This window comes from Lotus japonicus, chromosome 3 (assembly GCF_012489685.1).
Source record: "Lotus japonicus ecotype B-129 chromosome 3, LjGifu_v1.2".
Taxonomy (NCBI): Eukaryota; Viridiplantae; Streptophyta; class Magnoliopsida; order Fabales; family Fabaceae; genus Lotus; species Lotus japonicus.
Window position 1 is genome coordinate 41329651 of NC_080043.1, and position 19748 is coordinate 41349398.

Below are 19748 nucleotides of genomic sequence, written 5' to 3' on the forward strand. Positions count from 1 at the left end.
AATTTTAACTTCTCTTTGCCTCGTCTAATTCTTTACTTCTATTACTACTCCATCAAGCAAATCGATCCCCCCACCCCCAAACGCAGACTGGTTTTCCTCTATTATTGAATTGATGACTCTTTTTAATCTAGCCACTAACACCTTTGTTATAATCTTGTATAAGCATCCCGCTAAGGAGATGAGTCTATAGTCATTTAGTCCTAGAGGTGCTTCAGATTAATAAAGAATGAATTACACCCTTTGGGCAACACTCCATATTTGCATCGAATTCATTAAGCATTCTCTCTATATCCGGTTGGAGGATTTTCCATTATGATTTTATGAACTTAAAATAAAACCCATGTGGTCCAGAACTCTTACAATCCCACACACATCATTGTTGCAATTGTATATCTCTCTTCAATTTATTCTATGGTTCAAGCTAGATATGTCTGATTGTTTTTGTTTTGAACGAAGCTAGATATGTTTGATAGATCTTTAGGGAAATAAATTATGTTTATTAAAAAAATACAAACAAAATTATAAAGATTTTTAGGTTAATAGAAAATTAAATTTATTCTTCTAACTTTAATTTCTGCATTAAAACTCACGAAACAAATTTTAATTAATTGACTTTTAACATTTTCAAAATACAATTAATGAAATATTGCTACCACTCTTTTTGTTTTTTTCTCTTGCTTTTAATGAAATGAGAACAAACTATATATGAAAGATGCACCATGATGACTATGAAAAGTCGCATGCATCTGTTCAATAAATTTTCATATCCACGCCACTATAGAAAGACATTGCTAGCTAAAGGTTTTTATTTATAATCCATGGCTAGCTAAAGGTGATTCTAGTTTCTTCATTGAGTAAGTTTCAATTTTTTTTTAAAGTTCCAAACTATAATTACTGTGATAACTGCTCATTTATGATGACAGTCAAAAGAAATTAATTTGATAATTAATTAATTCTTAGATAAATATGTAAGAGTAATCAAAATATAAAGAATAATTAATGCATTCTTATCAACTTTTGGTTACAAATGAATTCTTATCAACTTTTTTTTTTGAAATGCATTCTTATCAACTTATCACAACATTTTTTATTTTTCGGCTTCAATATGTTTTTTCCCTAGAAATATAGTCAATAATCGTTTCTGGTTTTTTGCAGGGTATTTGTATGATTTTTGTGTACGGAGTATCAATTAGGGATTAACAAGAGAAAATGGGTTTCGGACAAAACAAAAGAGCTTTCTCTTGGGAATTTCCATTTCAATTAAACTACACCCCTTTACACCAGTCAGTCCCTGGTATTGTTAACAGGCTCAGTCAAGAAAAAAAATACAATCTCCAATATTTCCCCCTCCCGAAACACATGAAAAACTCAATTGCAATGATACATATTTTTCTCACAAATCATAAACGATTATTCCCCTTCCGCCTTATGAAGGGAGTAGATAAAGAGATTAGCAAAACTTAATTAACCCAACTGATCTTCACAAATTAATTAAACAAAAATGAAGAAATAAAACACAAAATAACAAAAATTAAGCAAAAAGAAATCGACAGATCGAGATTATTGTAACTGAATTGAAAGGACATCTTCCATTATCAATCACCAATTGAAAATTCATACAATAATATATATTTCCATTAGTCTCGCACACAGATCTCTTATTAGCCTTATCAATAAAAAAACAGTCTTATTAATTATTGTAAATCCACAAACTCTAGAAGCTATCCAACTACGGATCACTTCGGTACCACAACCCATTAATAAGTTCCTGATGAACCCTAACGAGGGAAGAGTCGTACTCAGCAGCCTTGCCGGTGGATTCGAAGTACACCAGGTAGACGGACCTGTCCATGTCTTTTGCGGCGACCGCCCCAATCCACCACCCTTCATTGATGAACACGTCCACATGTTGGGTCAGCTTGAACTCGATTGCTTCGCGGACAGGAGGTGGTCTCGGGCGGAGGTCCTGCGGCCTTAGATACTCCTTCAGAGGAATCTTAGTTTCCTCATCCTCTACGAGGTTCTTGTATATAACCTCATAGCGGCCATCGTCGAGGACAGTGAGAATGGTGGCCTCGTAATATGAACCGATGAAACCTGGCTCGTAACCCATCACCTCAACTCTATTACCGGGGGTGTAGACACGAGGAGGAGTACTCATTTCTACAACTTCTCAACGAGAGAATTGAAGTTGCTTTGGGGTGTGACTCTTTGGACAAGCAGTGTGTCCTTTTTATACTAGCTTTGGTGCATGTATCTTGATGTTTAATGTTTTTTTTTTTGGTTTTTTTTACAATACTAATTATCGAAGAGTTAGAGCACTTTTTGAAAATTTTACAAATTTAGTGTAAAATTAATGTACGACTCCTTGATTTTTTTTTTTTTCAAATTTCAACTAATTACAAATAAAGAACATGCGTAAAAATACATTAATATAAATATATAATTGTTAATTTAGTAAAAACAATTAATGAAAATTATAATATAAAATTTAAATAGGTACTAATAAATATTTAATTAATTTTTAATTTATTGATTAATAAAAAATTGAGAAAATATGTAATAGAAAATTAGTTAAAATATGTATTCTAAAACTTGAATTAATTTTTTTCCTTATATCTACAAGCCTATATATTTAAAACGTTAATAAAATAAAATAATTAAGAAATATAATAAATTAGAATGTTTTATTAATTTATTATATTTAAATTAATAAAATATATGATTTTTTATTTAGTAAAAAAGCTGTTTAGTAATAAGTCAAAGTAATATTTAATTAAGTTTTCCGATGAGAAAAAAAATAATATTAAATTAAAAATTTGTATTAATACAAATTTTTGTGACATATATTCTCAATTAACTATTAATGTTCAATATTATTATAAATAATTTTATTATTTATTATTTATAATTTACTATTATTATTTTATTTAAATTGAGTTACAAATTAACAACTATATATTTTTTTTTCGAAAGCATAAAATGTATTGATATAAACGGGAGGAGATAAACAAGATATGCATCCTCCTCAAAGGGTTCAAAAAACAAGAGGAGTCAACAAAGCCTAAAAAAGCCCACACCCAACAAAAGAAACCCCAAGATAAATAGCCCCAAAGCCTCCAAAAAAATATCTGCCCACTAAAAACCCGCCAGGCAAACACAAGGCCGAAAAAAATCAGCGAAAGTCCACAAAACCAACCCAACGATAACAAATCAAGCAGAAAAAAGCCATCAAAATCACCCTCAACAACCCTCTGCAAAACCTACAACAGCCTTCTCGCCAAGATTTGAGCTGCGATCTCACCTTCGGCAATGACATCAGGGCAATCGAACGACAAGCCAAGGCGCTTTCCCATCAGAACAACACTTCTCACACGGGTCATAACGCTGTAGGGATTTGACAACTCCTCTGATAGGACCATCAACTCCTTGCTAGTTGCCACCACGTCACCGCTGTCCGGAGTCTCCGAAGTGAAGCTCGGCGTCGCCTGAACCTTCTTCACGCATCCCTTTGTGCTGGTCTTCTTAGGCCTGCCTCTAGGTCTGGGTAATATCACAGCTTCAAAGGTTGGAGAGGGATGGGAAGAAGGCAGAGATAGCCTTGGTTCAGGTTCCTCACAGCAAGAAGACCCGTGACAAAATGCATCCCTGTTCTCCACCACCCCAAGGACGCCACTCACAGTACTCCCACCACGCTGGACTGCCATAGCTACTGAAGAAGCACGAAAACCTGGATCAATATCAGGGAAGAGGCAGGTTGGTGAAGAAACCTCCTCTGCAACAGCTACTGTAGAAGCACGAAAACAGGGATCGATTTAAGGGAAGAGGCAGGCAGCAAGAAAACAATCCCCTAGACAAACCCCCCTAACAATCCCCAAGTCCATATCCACTTCTCCAAAGCACAACCCTCTATCTCTAACTGGAACAGGACCCCATGAAGGTGGAGCACGAACAACATGAGAAACAGAGGGATTGTGCTCTGCTCTGGGAAACCTTGCTGGAGCCACTGACAACGGCATCCCTCCCACTCGAAGCCCATTGAGTGCATCGATTGCAGAATAGGCTTGCATGCATATGGGAGAGAGAATGGACGAAGCCAAACCGAAACCGCCTCCCAAGCTTACGAGATCGTTGAACAAAGAACCTAGAGATGGATCCAAACAGGGAAAAGAGGCCCGGATATGATGATAGCTTATTGATGTATTTTTACGTATATTCTTTATTTGTAACTAATTAATTTTTTTTATATTTAATTAAGTTTTCCGATGAGAAAAAAGAATATTAAATTAAAAATTTGTATTAATACAAATTTTTGTGACATATATTCTCAATTAACTATTAATGTTCAATATTCACTACAAAAAAAGTTAATTTTAGTGGCATGCAGTTTGTGGCGGTCTTACTTAGACCGCCACTATTTCCAATTTTTTTGAATAATTTTAATTTAAATTTATTAGGCTTTTGAATGAGAAATGTTTTCAACGCTGCTACCACGCGATTTTCATCTTCACCATTCGCGGTTCTTCTCCTTCTCTGAATCTCCACCTGTGGTCCCTTCATCCATCGATGCCTTCTCCTTCATCCATCGATGGCTTCCCTCTCAGTTCCATCGAGCGAGGCGGTGGCGGCGGCGGCGACGGTGTGCAAGGAGTTCGAAGAGGAAGTTAGGGTTTTCTCAAAATCAGATACCCTAGTTCAATCGTCGTTCGTATTTTGTTTCTTCACTCTCTGTTTCTTTGTTTGCTATGCTAATTAACATATTAGGGTTTTGTTGTTGTTTCTAGATTAATATGTTATCACGTTTCATATCACTGTTAAATTTCGGTTACTATTTAGTTGAATCAATCTGAAGAACACTTTCTTAATCGATAGTTTTCCTTGAATTGTGTAGGAATTGATTTGTTCCTTATTTTGCCTCTGCTACTGACTGAATTTATCAATTGTCACGGTCTATGCAATGTTTGAATTGTGAGTTGATGAAGCACTGAACTTGATGAAGCCATGATTTTTAAGCTATTTGGCAGGTTAATTCTTTTTGTATAACATGATTATTTTAGTTGAAGCATTTTTGTGGAATTCTGCAGTGACAATTTGATGGAAGATCAAAGCTCTGGATCCTTCTTGTAAGTTTAGTATATATCAATTGGTTTTGGTGGCAAACTTTCATGTGAGAAGATCCTTAATAATGCAAATATTTGTATATTATCTACTAGATTCTCCTTCAAGAGTTGAATGCCAACAAGGGAAGAAATTGTTATAATATATAGGAAATTTGCAGTGGGGTGTTCTTTTAGAGAAAACTATAATTAAGCTTGTAGTGGATAGTTATCTCAAATTGGTTATTCTGGTGTTTTTGATAGATGATTTCTTGTCTTTCAGAGTTTTGGGCAGCATGGAAGGGAGTTGATTACCTCAGAACTTGCTTTAAGGATTTTATCTATTCTAAGTGAAGAACAGTTTCTACCCAGCATGGATCAATCTTCATTAAACAGTATGCTTGACATGCTTGTCATAAAGGTAAGTAGAAATTCCTGCCATAATTAAGTATGTGATAATCATGAAATCCATTGTGGAACTGAGCTATGATTTACAAGATGCTAATAAAATATACCAAGTATGGAGGGTGGTGTTATGTGCAAGTAAGCATTGAACTCTAATTCACTTCTGGACAAATTGAATGTTGTATTCTATCCTTTGGGACTTTTGAGTACTTGTTGTGACTTGTGAGTGCCAAGTCTGCAATGCTACCTGTAAGTTCTAACCACTATTGCTATGTGAGGATCATTCAACATTTTTTTCCATGTCCTATGTGCTTCTGCATCAGACAACAATAGTTGCTTTCACAGACTGGCATAATAGTGCTTGTTTGATTCTATCTTTCTATGTAATAACTAGTTATGAATTCTCATATCTTTCTCTGCCAGTTGAATCTACTTTATCCTTCTCTTATGTCTCTTTATTTTGTCCTGTGCAGCACTACCTGCACAATCTCTCTTTCAATTCCTTTATTTCATGGTGAGCTTAAATAACTACTATGCCTTACAATATACTTTCCATATGATGCATACTCTGGTTTGTGATAGTGTAACATCTTGGAAGTTTCCTGAATATGTGTGGAGGAAAACTTAGTTATTTATTTTGACTTTTTGAGCATTTCAAGTTCAATTAAAATTTTTATTTTATTTTATATTTGTAATTAAAGATGAATTGAAAGTGATTGGCAATTGCTTCCTACTGGAACATAAAGTACTCTACAGTTTGATACTTTCAAGGTGCTTTACTCTTAATCCTTTTGGAATGTTTACACAGCTCTATCTCAAATATAAGGCTGATCGTCTATCTATTTTGCATTTTTGAATGTTTATCTATTTTCCTGTGTAGGTGTCTCCTTGTCCTGACCTCATTCTAGAAAATCCTGGTAATTTGAACCTGTTTTTCTTCCTATTTCAGTTTTTAACTCAATGATTTTGCCTTTCATTTTAATCAATATTAACTGATCATAACTTTCTTATAAAGGTGAAAGCTTTGTGGCCAGCCATCAGCAATATTGAGTTTGTGATCCAGTTAGTATAATGAATATTTATTAAAACAAGGATGATTGATAAAACTACAAGGGATGTGGAATGAGGTTCAAAGCCTTTCCTCTAGCCAAGATAACACTACTCTGATACCTATTGTCATTTTATGATTTTATCTTTTTTTTTTTTCTGTAGTCTCTGCCTCTGATTCAAGTTCTTATTCATAGGTGTGTGTTTGTGTCTATAATATCTATATGTTGTTTTTTCATATTTGTGGCTTAGATCTGAATTAAACTCCCGGATATCCTCTTTTGGTACTATTTGGTTCAATGATATGCAGATTCTGTTTATACTCTTAGTTAACCTTTTTAACAGAACTGCTTTTTTTTCCTAGTTGTTCTAGTGATTTAAGACTTCTATTAGATGTTATATTGGACAGGAGCTACCCTGTTGACCATCAAGGGAACCAGTTAACTCAGTTTCAGCAGCTACCTAAATGAAGCAGAAGTTGCAGCAGCTGAATAACAGAAAGCAACTAATTTGTTTGATACCATTCTCAGGTAATGCAGGTTGCTTTTAGAAAATTGCAGTGCATTATACCCCATTGTAGAAAGATATTTTGAATGGTGTGTCAGCTAGTTTTATCTGAGATATTGATTGAGAAAAATTGTAATTACAATTATTTTGCCTAGTTTGTATGAAAACTACTAGATTTTTGGTTGGTTGCTGGGGGTAGATTATGGTTGGAGAGAGTGTAAGGTGCTGCCTCGAAGATAAATGCACTGTTTATAACTAGTTATAGTCAAAGAGAATATAGGATGAAAAGGAAAGTACTTGAGAAAACCAGAAGAAAGACTAAAAAGAGGGGGTATAGTAAGATATATAGTAATTTCCTGTTGATGTATACCACAAAGAAAGTGATTGAGGAAATGAGATATAGAAAGTAGGACCTATTTGCCTTAGCTGTGGTACAGGGTCTTTGTTATGGGTATGCAACTAGTACTTAGAAAATTTGGTCCTAGAGAAAGAGAATTGAAGGAAAGAAATAGAAGAGATAGTGTCTGAAATTAATAATGTTGTGATTTAGTAGAGAACTTAATTGTCATATCCCTGCATTCCTTTGATCGTAATATGATTTAGAGAGAATTTAATTGTTGAAGCAAACAAGAACAAGAATTTCAGCCCATAGTATGTGTTTTGTTAAAAGACTTAATAGCTCTTTTGGTCCCTCACTTATCACAATTTTGGTCCCTCCAGAAAAAAATTAGCAAAATTAGTCCTTACATTTACACACTTTTGCCGTTTTAGCCCCAAAAAGGATCATTTTTGCAAAACATTAAGCAATGTGGAGGACTAAAAGTGCTAATTTTATTATTGGGGACAAAAAGTGCAAAATCGTGATAAGTGAGGGACCAAAGCCTTGTTAAAACAGTTTGTGGCGACTTTTGTGGCGGTCTTAAACCGCCAGGAATTGTTGTGGCATGAAAAACCAGCGGTCGGGTAGAAACCGCCACAAATACGGTTGTGGCATCCGAGAAGGTGGCGGGCACGTTGACCACCACGTAAGCGTTTAGTGGCGGTCATAAACCGCCACAAACAGCAAAAAAGACCGCCACTAAAAAATACTTTTTTTTAGTGATTATTATAAATAATTTTATTATTTATTATTTATAATTTATAATTTACTATTATTATTTTATTTAAATTGTTTTACTAAATTAACAACTATATATTTTTATTGATGTGTATTTTTACGTATATTCTTTATTTGTAACTAATTAATTTTTTTTTTTAAATTCAACGAGTATCTTGGAATGACGACATCTAGATTGGCCATTTTTATGTAAAGCTTTAAAAAATATTCTCCCATCAAAGTCGTACATAACACTGACAATTTACATAAATTTGTAATATTGTGCACTAATTTCATAATTATCCAACAATATTACACTAAATATAATAGTGTAAAAAAGTCTTTTTTAGTTTTTTTCTTTCACTGGGATTGGGAGTCAAAAGTATATATGTTCTAATTGAATAAATAAAATATAGAAATTTAACTCACTTATCTTCAATGTAATTAGATGATGAGTTATTTAATTTAACCCAAACTTTCTCATGGGTCATCTAGAGAACCTTTAAAATGAAATATCTCCAATTGTCCATCCATATTTTCTATGGCGTCTCTCATGTAAAAATTTGGCCATAAATTAATAATTAAACTTCTTTACTTTAGTCATTAAAGAATAATATTAAATAATAATATTCCAGCGATTAGGTTAGTTTTTTAAATTTTCAAATGTTTATATTTTGATAATTTATTGTTTTACAAAAGTACCCGTACAGTTAATGCACAAATAATGCACAATATTTTTTGAGACCCACAGAAAGAAATAGTATCGCACACAATGTCCGCAAAGGAGTACTCAAGTGGTGAGACTATAGGATTGATTTTTAAAGGTGAAATTTATCATTCTGATGTAAAAAAATAATTAAGAAAAATTATGGAAAATTTGTATCTTATAATTTGCTTGTGTAGGAGGACATGACATGTTGTAAATGTTTTTGATTTTCTATAATTGAATGCTCTATAATTAATTAATAGAAAATGTTTGCTTTACTAAAACAGGGTGCATGGGAATGCGAGATGGTGATGGCCAGCAAAGTTTAACCTTGCTAGAGAAGAACCTGAAGAATGGGAATGCACCTTTCGATCCAGGAGAGCAAGAACGCTTGGAGCTAGAAACTCAGAAGCCTTAACGCCTTTGAGTTTAGTAGCTAACTAGCATTAGTTTTCCATGACTAGTCAAGACTTCAAAATGATTGCGTGGAACATCTGTGGTGGTGTTGGAGCACGTGGCCAACGATGGGGGAAGGATTTGATACGCTCCTTTTGCCCTTCGATTTTTGCTTTATTTGAGACTCATTGTGCTTTTGATGGGGTGCAATCCTTCTAGGCGCGCATGGGTTATGAGTTGTGTTGTAAGGCTCTTGCTATTGGACATAGTGGAGGGATCTGGATCCTTGCACCTGTAGTCCGTGATTTCAGAGTTCAGCTGGTGGATTGCCACCCCTAAGTGGTAACCTTTGAAGTTCGACATGGCACTGACAGGTGGGCTGCTTCGGCAGTTTATGTGAATCCAAACCAACAACGTAGGGAGGCTCTCTGGGATCACCTTAACTCCCTCCGCCAGCTCATTACAATCCCCTGAATGGCAACAGTGGATTATAATGAAATATGCTCTCCGATAGAGGTATTAGGGGGTGAATTTAGCGAAGTGTGGCCGGCATCGATGCTAGGTATGATTGAAACCTGTGATTTTACTGACCTTGGAGTTGTCGGTTCAAGGTATACATGGGAGCAAAGGGTGAATGCGCAGCGGACGATAGCAAAGCGATTGGATTGAGCCTTGGGCGATGTTGCTAGGCGCCACCACTTCCCTGAAGCATATGTGGAACACCTCTCTCGGGTGTATTCTGATCACTGCCCCGTTCTGATCACATGTGATGTGGAGACCGAGGATCGCCGACTAAGACCTTTCCGTTTCTAAGCAGCATGGGCAACACACCCTTCCTTTGAAGTTGTGGTGCGTGACACTTGGGTGAAGCCGCCCCCGTCCTTAGTGGAGAAGTTGTGCATGATGAAGGAGGCCTCCCTCAAATTCAGCAAAGAGATGTTTGGTACATTCATAAGAGGAAAAGAAGGGTGAAGCAACGCTTGAAGGGGATGCAAAGAGAGTTTTACTGGTGAATGACCCATTCTTCCATCAGACTTTGGAGATCGTTGGTTCAGGAGTATGAGCACTTCCTTATGCAAGAGGAGATGATGTGGTTCCAAAAGTCCCGAGAGAATTGGGTGAGGTTCGGGGACAGGAACACAAGATTCTTCCCCACACAAACAGTGGTTTAGAGGAAAAGAAATAAGATCCATGGCCTTTTCATTGGGGAATGAAGGTATGAAAAATGATAGAAATGGGGGTTTGAATAGCGTTTTCAAATAAAACTTTTTCCACTTGAGATTTTAACAAATCTCACAAACAAAGAATGCAAAGTGCTGAGATAAGAGTTGAGGAAAGCACACAAGGATTTTATCCTGGTTCACTTGATAAATCCCTCAAGCTAATCCAGTCCACCCGTTAAGGTGATTTCTTCCTTCTTAGAATGAAGGCAATCCACTATTCAGAGTTTGTTACAACTGCACTAGCAACCTGCTCAGTGACTAACAATACAGTGAACTAGTAAACACTAAGATTCACTCTCTTAGTCTTCTCAAGGATCTGACCAACCTTGGTCCCTTAAGGAAAAACAAACTAACTGTTTGAATGTTTGGGTTTACAATAAAATGCTTCTCAGAAAGCTAAGGTAAACACAATAAGATCGGTTTGAAGAAAGATTGTTAAGAGAATAAAAATATTTCTTGAGCTTGAACAAAGTTTCTTTGGCGGCATCTTTCATCTTCAGCCTCTTTATATACTCCAAGGATTAGGGTTGTATCGGTTGCATGGGTTGCTACCGTTGGAGGGCAAATCTGTAACTTCCAGATTCTGTTGTGGCTTAATATCTTAGGTAAGGTCGTCAGGATAGTACAATTGCTTTTGTACTTGGACAATGACGTGACCTTTATCCTAGTTGACTTCTGATCAGAGCGATGCTTCATGTTAGAACTTATGAAGCTTGGTGATCAGAGTCAAAGGGAAGCTTGGATCCTCTGGTGTTCGTACCTTCTGCTACTGGACCTCAGAGTAGAGAGTACTTGGTCTTCAGAGCCAGCTTATTCTTGAACTTCAGAGTCTTCACTTCTCAGCTTCTGAACCTTCAGAACTTCTGATCCTTCAGAGCCTCTAGACAATCAAAGCTTCTAGATCTTCAGAACTTCTGGTCTTCAGAACTTTAAGTGATCTGAATCCATATCAGAGCTTGTAAAACTTCAGATCTTCTGAAGCATATACTATTGTTCAAAAGAACATAGTGAGTGCGAAAGCGTTGCATAGGTAACTCTTTGGGCATAATGCTACTGATAAGTGTGAGTATTGACCAGAGTTAGAGTCTGTCACATAAACACTCAGAAAACAACGTTAGAGTACCATAATTGTTCATATACAATAGTTAACATGTAATCATCAAAATATAGAGTTGTACTACATGATTAAATCTTGATCTTACAGGGAGAACACGTGGTGCTCAGATCTGGAGGTGCTTAAGGAAGAAGTCCAACAGTTTTACACTAACCTTTTTTTGTGGAAGTGCAGGTGAGCAGGAATTATTTTTTGCAGAATCAAACCCCTACGATTTATGAGGAAGATAGATCTGATCTTGTTCGGCCAGTGTCCTTTGATGAGGTGCGCCAGCAAATCATGGCCATGTAGTCCTTCAAGGCCCCCTGAGCTAATGGTTTCCATGCATTCTTTTTCAAGCAGTATTGGATTATCTTGGGTCCTGATCTCCATCATATCGTAGCGGAGGCGTTCCGCGCAGGAAGAGTCGACCCTAGCCATCTTGAGACCCTTATTGTACTCATCCCAAAGGTTGATGACCATCTCCGTTTCAAGGACCTAAGGCCCATTAGCCTGTGTAACGTGGCTTACAAGATAATAACAAAAGTCTTGGTGAACATGTTTCGACTGTTGCTTTCAGATCTTGTGGGCCTCCTTTAGAATAGCTTTATTCCGGGTAGAGGGAATAAGGATAACATCATACATTCCCAGGAAGTTATGCACACGCTCGACACGCATAAAAAGGGAAGTGGACTTGTAGCCATCAAGGTGGACTTGTAGAAAGCTTATGATAGGGTAAGCTGGGACTTTCTCCACTCAACCCTCCATGACTTTGGGTTTCCTCCTCCAATCGTTGAACTTATCATGTGGGGTTCTCATGATGCTAGTATTTCTATTCTTTGGAATGGATCAAAGCTACTGACATTCTCCCCTCAACGTGGGCTTCGACAAGGTGACCCTCTTTCTCCTTACCTCTTTGTGCTTTGTATGGAGCGCCTTGCAATATAGATCCGGCGACTAGTGGATGAGGGTTCTTGGAAGCCGGTGAGAATAACTAAGGAGGGGATTGGCATCCCCCACCTCTTCTTTGCGGATGATGTCATACTCTTTTGCGAAGCCAAGAAGGATCAAATACAGTTGATTGTACCAACTCTGAATGACTTTTGTTCTGTATCTGGAATTAAAGTAAACCTAGAGAAATCAAGAATGTTTTGGTCCAAGAATGTAGACCTGAATGTCCAGCAAGAGCTATCAGACATTATGGGCATCAGTAGAGCTAGCATTTTGGGAAACTACCCCGGGTTACCACTAGGTCTGATTTAGCACAAATCATAGACAAGGTGAATTGTGGATTGGCGTCTTCGAAGTACAAGCTTCTAAATAGAGCGGGTAGGCTAAACCTAGCCAAATCAGTTCTTTCTTCACTTACTGTGTATGCTATGAAAGCCATATAACTCACAGAATCTGTTTGTGATTAATTGAAAAGAGGGTTCGTGGATGGGTACATTTGGGCGGAGGGTGGCTAATCATGGGGATGGAATCTTCTTCCTTGGAGAGATATCACCCAACTCAAGGATGTTGGGGGGGGAGGGCTTGGCATTCGGATCTCACGCCTAAATAATGTGGATAAGCTGGGTAAGTTGGTGGATAGCCTTGTCAATAATCAGAATAAGGTTTGGGTTAAAGCCTTGTCTCAGAAATATCTCCAAAAAGATTATGTTTTGGTGGAGAGCTTCAAGCAAGGTGACTCATACATTTGGAGAGGAATTGTGCAAGCCAAGAATAGCACTGCACATGGCTACAGGCCGTTCTTAGGAAAGGCAACTCCTCATTCTGGTCTGATAATTGGTTGGAAACTGGTAAACTTTGCTTCCGGGTACCTTTTGTGAATATATCAGATACGACCCTCACTATGTCGGACCTTTGGTGTCATGGTGCATGTTCTTTCAATGGCTTGTACACTATTTTGCCTCAGGATATAGTGGCTGAGGTTAGTAAAGTTAGGATCCCATCCTCTGGTACCAGACCTGATAGAATTTGATGCAAGGGCACCAACGATGGTTGCTACTCAACCCTCTCTGCCTACGAGTTTCTTACTGGACAAGATGGAGCCGATCATCACCTTGATGGAAGCATATTTGGAGAGCAGAGGGCCAGAGAAAATTCGCTACTTTCTGTGTCTAATTGCAAAAGGAGCACTGCCAACCAACTCCAAGCGGGGGTATAACCATATGAGTTCATTAGCGGCGTGTCCAAGGTGTGGCGCAGATGAGAATGATCTTCACCACCTGTTCAGAGGTTGTGCTCGTTCAAGGAAGCTTTGGACGCACTTTGTTGCATTGCTGCCACCGCTTTCGGACTCGACCTAGTTCCAGACATGGTTCAGAAGAGAAATTTTGCAGCCAGGGCACACTTTGGCAATGGCGGTGTTATGGTGGGCTTGGCGCTGGCCATGAAGCTCAGTCTCACCCATGGTTGGGACCTTGGATACAAGGATGTGTTATGCTACACTGATTGTTCAAACGTGGTCTATGTTCTGCAAGAAAATACTGACCTACAGAATTACTAGGCTAGGGGTGATATTCTGCAGGTATTGATCATTCACATTCCTCGTGAGAAGAACATGACTGCAGATAGTTTGGCTCGCCAGGCAGCTAGAGATGGAGTGTCATCATGCATTAGGAGGCTTCCTCCTTCAAGCTTGTTTCCTTCCCTTCTGATTGATGTTGTGGTGTAGCTGTCTTCTTTCTGTTTTTTTAATTTTTTTTTTGAGAAAATGAAAGTAACTTAATATAAGAAATTATTAAGTACTTATTGTTAAATTAAGTAACTTAAGTGTCACAAAAAAATTAAGTAACTTAATACTACTATAATAAATTACGAAAGTAATTATTAATTAATGTTAATAATTACTAATAATTAATTGCTTTATAAATGTAATACTTATTTTCTTAATAAATATGTATTGATGGACTTGAGAACGTAATTAGTGTTAATAATTATAATTTAAAAAAATTAAAAAAATTTATGACATTGTTTTGCTTAAATATTAATGTAAAAAATTATTCAATATTTTTTTGATTTTATCTAATATGGAGTCCATCCCACATGACTTCATGAGAAAAAAAAATTGAAAATGCAATTTGATGAAATTCAAGATAAAGGCCTCAAATTTAACTAGTATTTTATCTCATACAGTGCATGGAAAATATTTTTAATATTTATTAGTGAAATATAAATTTATAATAAAGTATTATTTTATTCACAAAAAGTAATAAAGTATTATTTTGAATATAATTTATATTGTAAATTTAATATTAATATAATTATATAGTAGATACTTAAATATAATTAAACTGATAATATAAATAAAAAATATTGTTAAGTTTTAATTAGGAATTTTATTAATTTTCTTAGAAATTGATTATTTAGTAAATTCTCAAAAGCAAAAATATTACTACTTAAAATGTTTAAAGTATTTAAATAATTTTGACTTAAGGGAATTCAATTCATTCTTTTTTGGTTACATAGGAATATAATGAAATCTCATTCTGACACAAATATGTGAAATTGACGATTTAATATGAGAAGAGTGAGAATATTAACTACGGTAGCATTTGCCTATAAAAAAAAATTTAACTATTATAGCATTTGTAGCCGAATTGAACATAATCTAATGCGAAAAAAAACATTATTTGCAGCTCCTTTAATTTTATGACAAATTTGTAGGAGCTGAGAGAAAAGAAATGAAAGTACTTAGAACAAAGATCACAAGAAACCTATTGAAGCTATGCGAACATTCTACAAATTAAAAGACATGTTATGGAACAACTTCATAGTCAAAGATCGATGAATCTCCAAAGAAAATATAAGGTTTGCCAAACAATATTGTCCTCTCTACAATAACAAAGTGCTCATAATTCGAAGCTCAGAAGTACACAGGTTTACAAGGATTAGACGCAAGTTAAAAGCAACGAAGATCAAGAGAAGTTGGAACTACACAAGTCTACAAAGTTAAATGCGGAGAAGAGCCATTCCAAGAAGAAATCACAAGAAACTAATGGATCATAGTACATTTAGTTCTTACTGTCAAATCTGAAAGATCATCGCCTGATAAAAACATATAGTACATCAAAAGAAGACATGATGATCATTATTCAGAAGGGAAAAAACATTGAAAGCCTCGTATACCACTAAGTCAAGTACATTGTCTGTGTATGTACAATTCTACTTGAAGAAAAGGAACCAAGGAAGAATATCCCTAGCAAATGATATCAGATATCAACTATGTACAAACCAAAGAAATCCTCTCTGAATAGTTGATTATAGATCGTGAAGACAGAAAGAATGGAAGTTGCAATGGAAAGTCTATGTCGTCTAAAAGAAGTCAATAACGTTACTTTATTGGGAAAGCTTCGTGTCTCAAGCCGTCATAAGTCACATCCACGGACAAACAACAGAAAGCTTTACCAAATGGTCAAGCTCATGAATTGCACTCGAGCAAAATACCATGCATGGTGAAGAAGAATCCTACAAGAGAAAGTCTAAGAGTAAACCTCATCTTCAATTAAAGGAAGAAGTTGTTGAATGTGAAAGTAAGAGTCGTTGAGACATGTGCCCTAAAGAGAAATATATTCAAAAGTAGCTGTTAGAACTACCAACGATTATTTTTCCTATCTTAGGCATATAATAGACCAACACTTGAAAAAGTTTTCGTTAGTCTCGCTGGTTTTCCCACTCTTTTCTCCAAGTCATCTGTTGTTCTTTTTGCAACTTACTGTTGTTATCAACTGCTGTAGTTTGCTTCTAGTGGGCTAGGCGCGAGAAAGCTTGGTTCTGTTTTATTTCTTCCCTGTTCCTGTTCTGCTTTCTGTTCTTTTTCTGTTTATTGTTCTCTTTGTACATGGGCTTGAAATACCCCTGGTATTTCCTAAAAATATATTAAGTTTTGCTGATAAAAAAAATCCGAGTAGTCTTTGGGTAAAGGCCATGGAAGTATAGTGAGAGAAGAGAGAGCAAGGAAGAACAGCTGAAGCATGTGAAGAAAAAGAAGAAATCACGTAGAGCTTTAGGCAAGAGAAACATGTAGAAGTGCTGAGTGTACTAGAGAGTTAAGATACGTCATTATATGCATAACAACCTGAAGAAGACCAGCACAAGCAGAATTAGAGCACCAAGAGGTTATTAATCATCATGTGATATTCAAAACACCTCTGACAGAAGATAAAGGCTCAACCAAAGTTTACTTCTCTACTAAAGTCGACTAGGACCATTTGGGCCGACCCTAGGTTATTTTTTCATGTAGCTAGTGTCAACTTTAGGCTTTAAAGTTGATGCTGACGAAATGGCCAGAATCTTATGATCCCAACTTAGTGTCAGCTAAGATGACGACGCTAAATTTAAATGTAATTCACCGCGTAGAAAGGAGGGCCTCACTCTTTCTTTTTCTCCTAAGCGCAAACAATAATCATCTTTCACCCTTCTCTTCTTTGCGGTGCTTTCCCCCTCTGTTATCATCCTCCTTTGTCGTCCCACTGTTCACACCTTCTCTGTCAAGTCTTGTCAAGGCTTGTCAATCTTTTGGTGGCCGGTGGTGATGACAATGTCCATTATCTAAATGTTGGATTAAATAATCCATTATTTTAATGTATAAGAGTGTATTAATGGATATGTCTATACAATACAAATATACAATAATAGCACCAAACAATAGATAAACTCATAATGTATTGTATAATTTTATACTATCAAGTCTAATACGACATGTCAAACAAGCCCTCAAAGGAAAAACATGAGTAGCCAAGTAATTAAGTTATGTCCTAAACAATAACTTTTTTAGTCAAATTTCTAAGATATGTTTTGAAACATTCTGTTGTTAAAAAAATTGATATATTCACACTATAATTTCCTTTTTATTTTATTTCAACTTAATTTCTTTTCTTTTATTAGATCACCAAACTTATCTCATTTTTGTTCTTATCTCTCTTGAGATGTGACTGAGTCAGCATACATAATTATTATTAAAAAAACATTAATAATACGTATACCACCAATTAAGGTATACACTTTGAACTTTCAAAAAAAAAAAGGTATACACTTTGAAACACCCTTATTAGTTCACATTATAATATATATCACATCTATATTAACTTATCTCTTCTCTCTAATCCAATCTTTCTAGTGGTCTAAGTCTCTAAGATCAATTTTTTTGGACAAAGTCTACGATCATTAGGGTAAACAATATTGATATATGAACCACTTTATCGCAATCACAGCTACTTTATCCTGTCTCATAGGTGGTGCCCAAACATGGAGTAACTCATCTTTTTGTCAATACCAAAATGTCAAATAACCATGAAGTGCATCGAATAATGAATAAACCGCACGCCTTTACCCTAGCCCCTGGTATTATTGATAACACACGAAAATTCTCATTCCTGTTCTTGTGATAATAATACAGCATATTTTTCTCTCTAAAAATTAAGGACTTTAAACATGAAGAATAACAAAACAAAAACAAAAGAATGCAACAGTAAGAAGGAGAAAAGAGAAACAGATTTAACTGAATTGAAAGGACTTGTACTAATTTCAATTGCCAGTTACAAAATCAGACTTAATAATAATAATAATAATCTCACTACAGAAACAGCCATAACCCCATTATTCTCCAAATTCAAAGAAAAAGAAAATAAAAAACACATAACCGCTAGAAAGAACACAAAATTGGGCAATTGGTGATTGATGTTGATTTAATTAATTAAACTCGGTGCCACTCTCCATCAATGAAGTCATGGTGAACCCTCATGCAAGAGCAGTGGAACGGAAGGGTCTCATTGTAGGTGCTGAAGTGCACGGTGTATCCCTTGGCGTGGTAGCCAAGGATCTTTCCGTTGACCCTCCCGTACCACCACCCGTCGTTGTAAAATACGTTAACCATCTGGTCCAGCTTGTACTCGCCACGGACATTGACACGTGGTGGCGCCGGGCGGAGGTTTGTCGGAAGGATTGCCTCCTTTAGAGGAATTCCAGTCTCGTCATCCTCGACAAGCGTCTCGTACTCGACCCAATAGCGGCCGCCATCTAGAAGGGAGACAACGGTGGCCTCGAAGTACGAGTCGAAGAAGCCGTCCTCATGGCCTATCACTTCGACTTGGTCACCGATGTTGTAAATCACCGGTGGAGGAGGCACTTCCATCTGCGGAGGAGGAGGAGGCACTTCCATCGACAACAACTTTTGAGAGAGGAAAAGAGAATTGCGGTTGGTTTGGTTTGTGAGTTTTGGACAAGAGTGTGGTCAATTTATACTAGTTTCGTTAGGGCAGGGTGAGTTTTTTTTTTTTTCTGGTTTTTTTAGGATTGGGAGTCAAAAATGGTAGTATGTGTTTTTTTATTTAAAAATTAAAATTGTAGTAAATGTTATTTTGTGACCGTTTGGAATTTTCTATAGTTGAATGATTTTGACCTTATCTTTTCGCTATCCAGTTGTGGCTGATGGTGCAGATGAAATAGCCGAAGGTGACTCGTCTGGGAAGGTTCTAGAAGCTTCTAAAAAGACTATCGTCGTTGAGCATTGTAAGCAATGCAACTCATTCAAGACGAGAGCTCTATTGGTGAAGAAAGGACTAGAAAAATCCTCTAATCCAACAATGCAAATCTGTATGTATCAACCAGTTGTCTTTATGGTTGTTAATTAGCTTGAATTGCTGCAACTTGAGAGTTGAGAGGATCATTTTGGATATATATGTTTACTGTCTCTGCAACCATGGATTTGGTTTTATTATAATTTTTGAAAGATTTGCACTTTATATATTAATAAATAAATTAAGATCTACACTGAGAGCATTTTAAACAGCTAAAGGTGGAGAATCCCACCAAAGCTTATCAGGGAAAGTACTTGCCAAAGCAGCCATTTCACGGGCTGGGACATTTATTTTCCTATATACTCACATGGACAAAACTAATACTATGAAAATTTGCTGACAACTCTAACCAGTCCTCTATAATTGGCAAAAGTAAGGGGTTGCATATCCTTGAATGCATAGCTTTAATCACATGCAACAGCCGAGTCTATAGCTCCAGAACCACGTGGTCCATTTCCAAGCTTTGCAACACCGTCAAGCTCCATCTCAATCCCAAATCTTCTGCCATGGAAACAGATTCATAAAGCTTTGAACGTGGTTTTATTATAATTAGATTCAGGTTTCATTTGAAAAAAAAAGAGTTAAATATGTGTATACTT

General features: G+C 36.3%; 2 protein-coding genes across 2 annotated transcripts; both read right to left on the reverse strand.

The window, feature by feature from the left end:
- Window positions 1-1729: 1729 nt before the first annotated feature.
- On the reverse strand, window positions 1730-2161 carry LOC130744155 (protein AGENET DOMAIN (AGD)-CONTAINING P1-like). Its single transcript, XM_057596345.1, has one exon. The coding sequence runs from the start codon at window positions 2159-2161 to the stop codon at window positions 1730-1732; it is 432 nt and encodes a 143-aa protein (XP_057452328.1).
- Window positions 2162-18266: 16105 nt separating this feature from the next.
- LOC130744156 (protein AGENET DOMAIN (AGD)-CONTAINING P1-like) lies at window positions 18267-18731 on the reverse strand. The gene has a single exon (XM_057596346.1). It carries the CDS (start codon window positions 18729-18731, stop codon window positions 18267-18269), a length of 465 nt encoding a protein of 154 aa, XP_057452329.1.
- Between the last annotated feature and the right edge of the window lie 1017 nt (window positions 18732-19748).

Coding starts and splice junctions, on each gene's coding strand:
- LOC130744155 (XM_057596345.1), bottom strand. CDS start 2,161: ATGAGTACTCCTCCTCGTGTCTACACCCCCGGTAATAGAGTTGAGGTG.
- LOC130744156 (XM_057596346.1), bottom strand. CDS start 18,731: ATGGAAGTGCCTCCTCCTCCTCCGCAGATGGAAGTGCCTCCTCCACCG.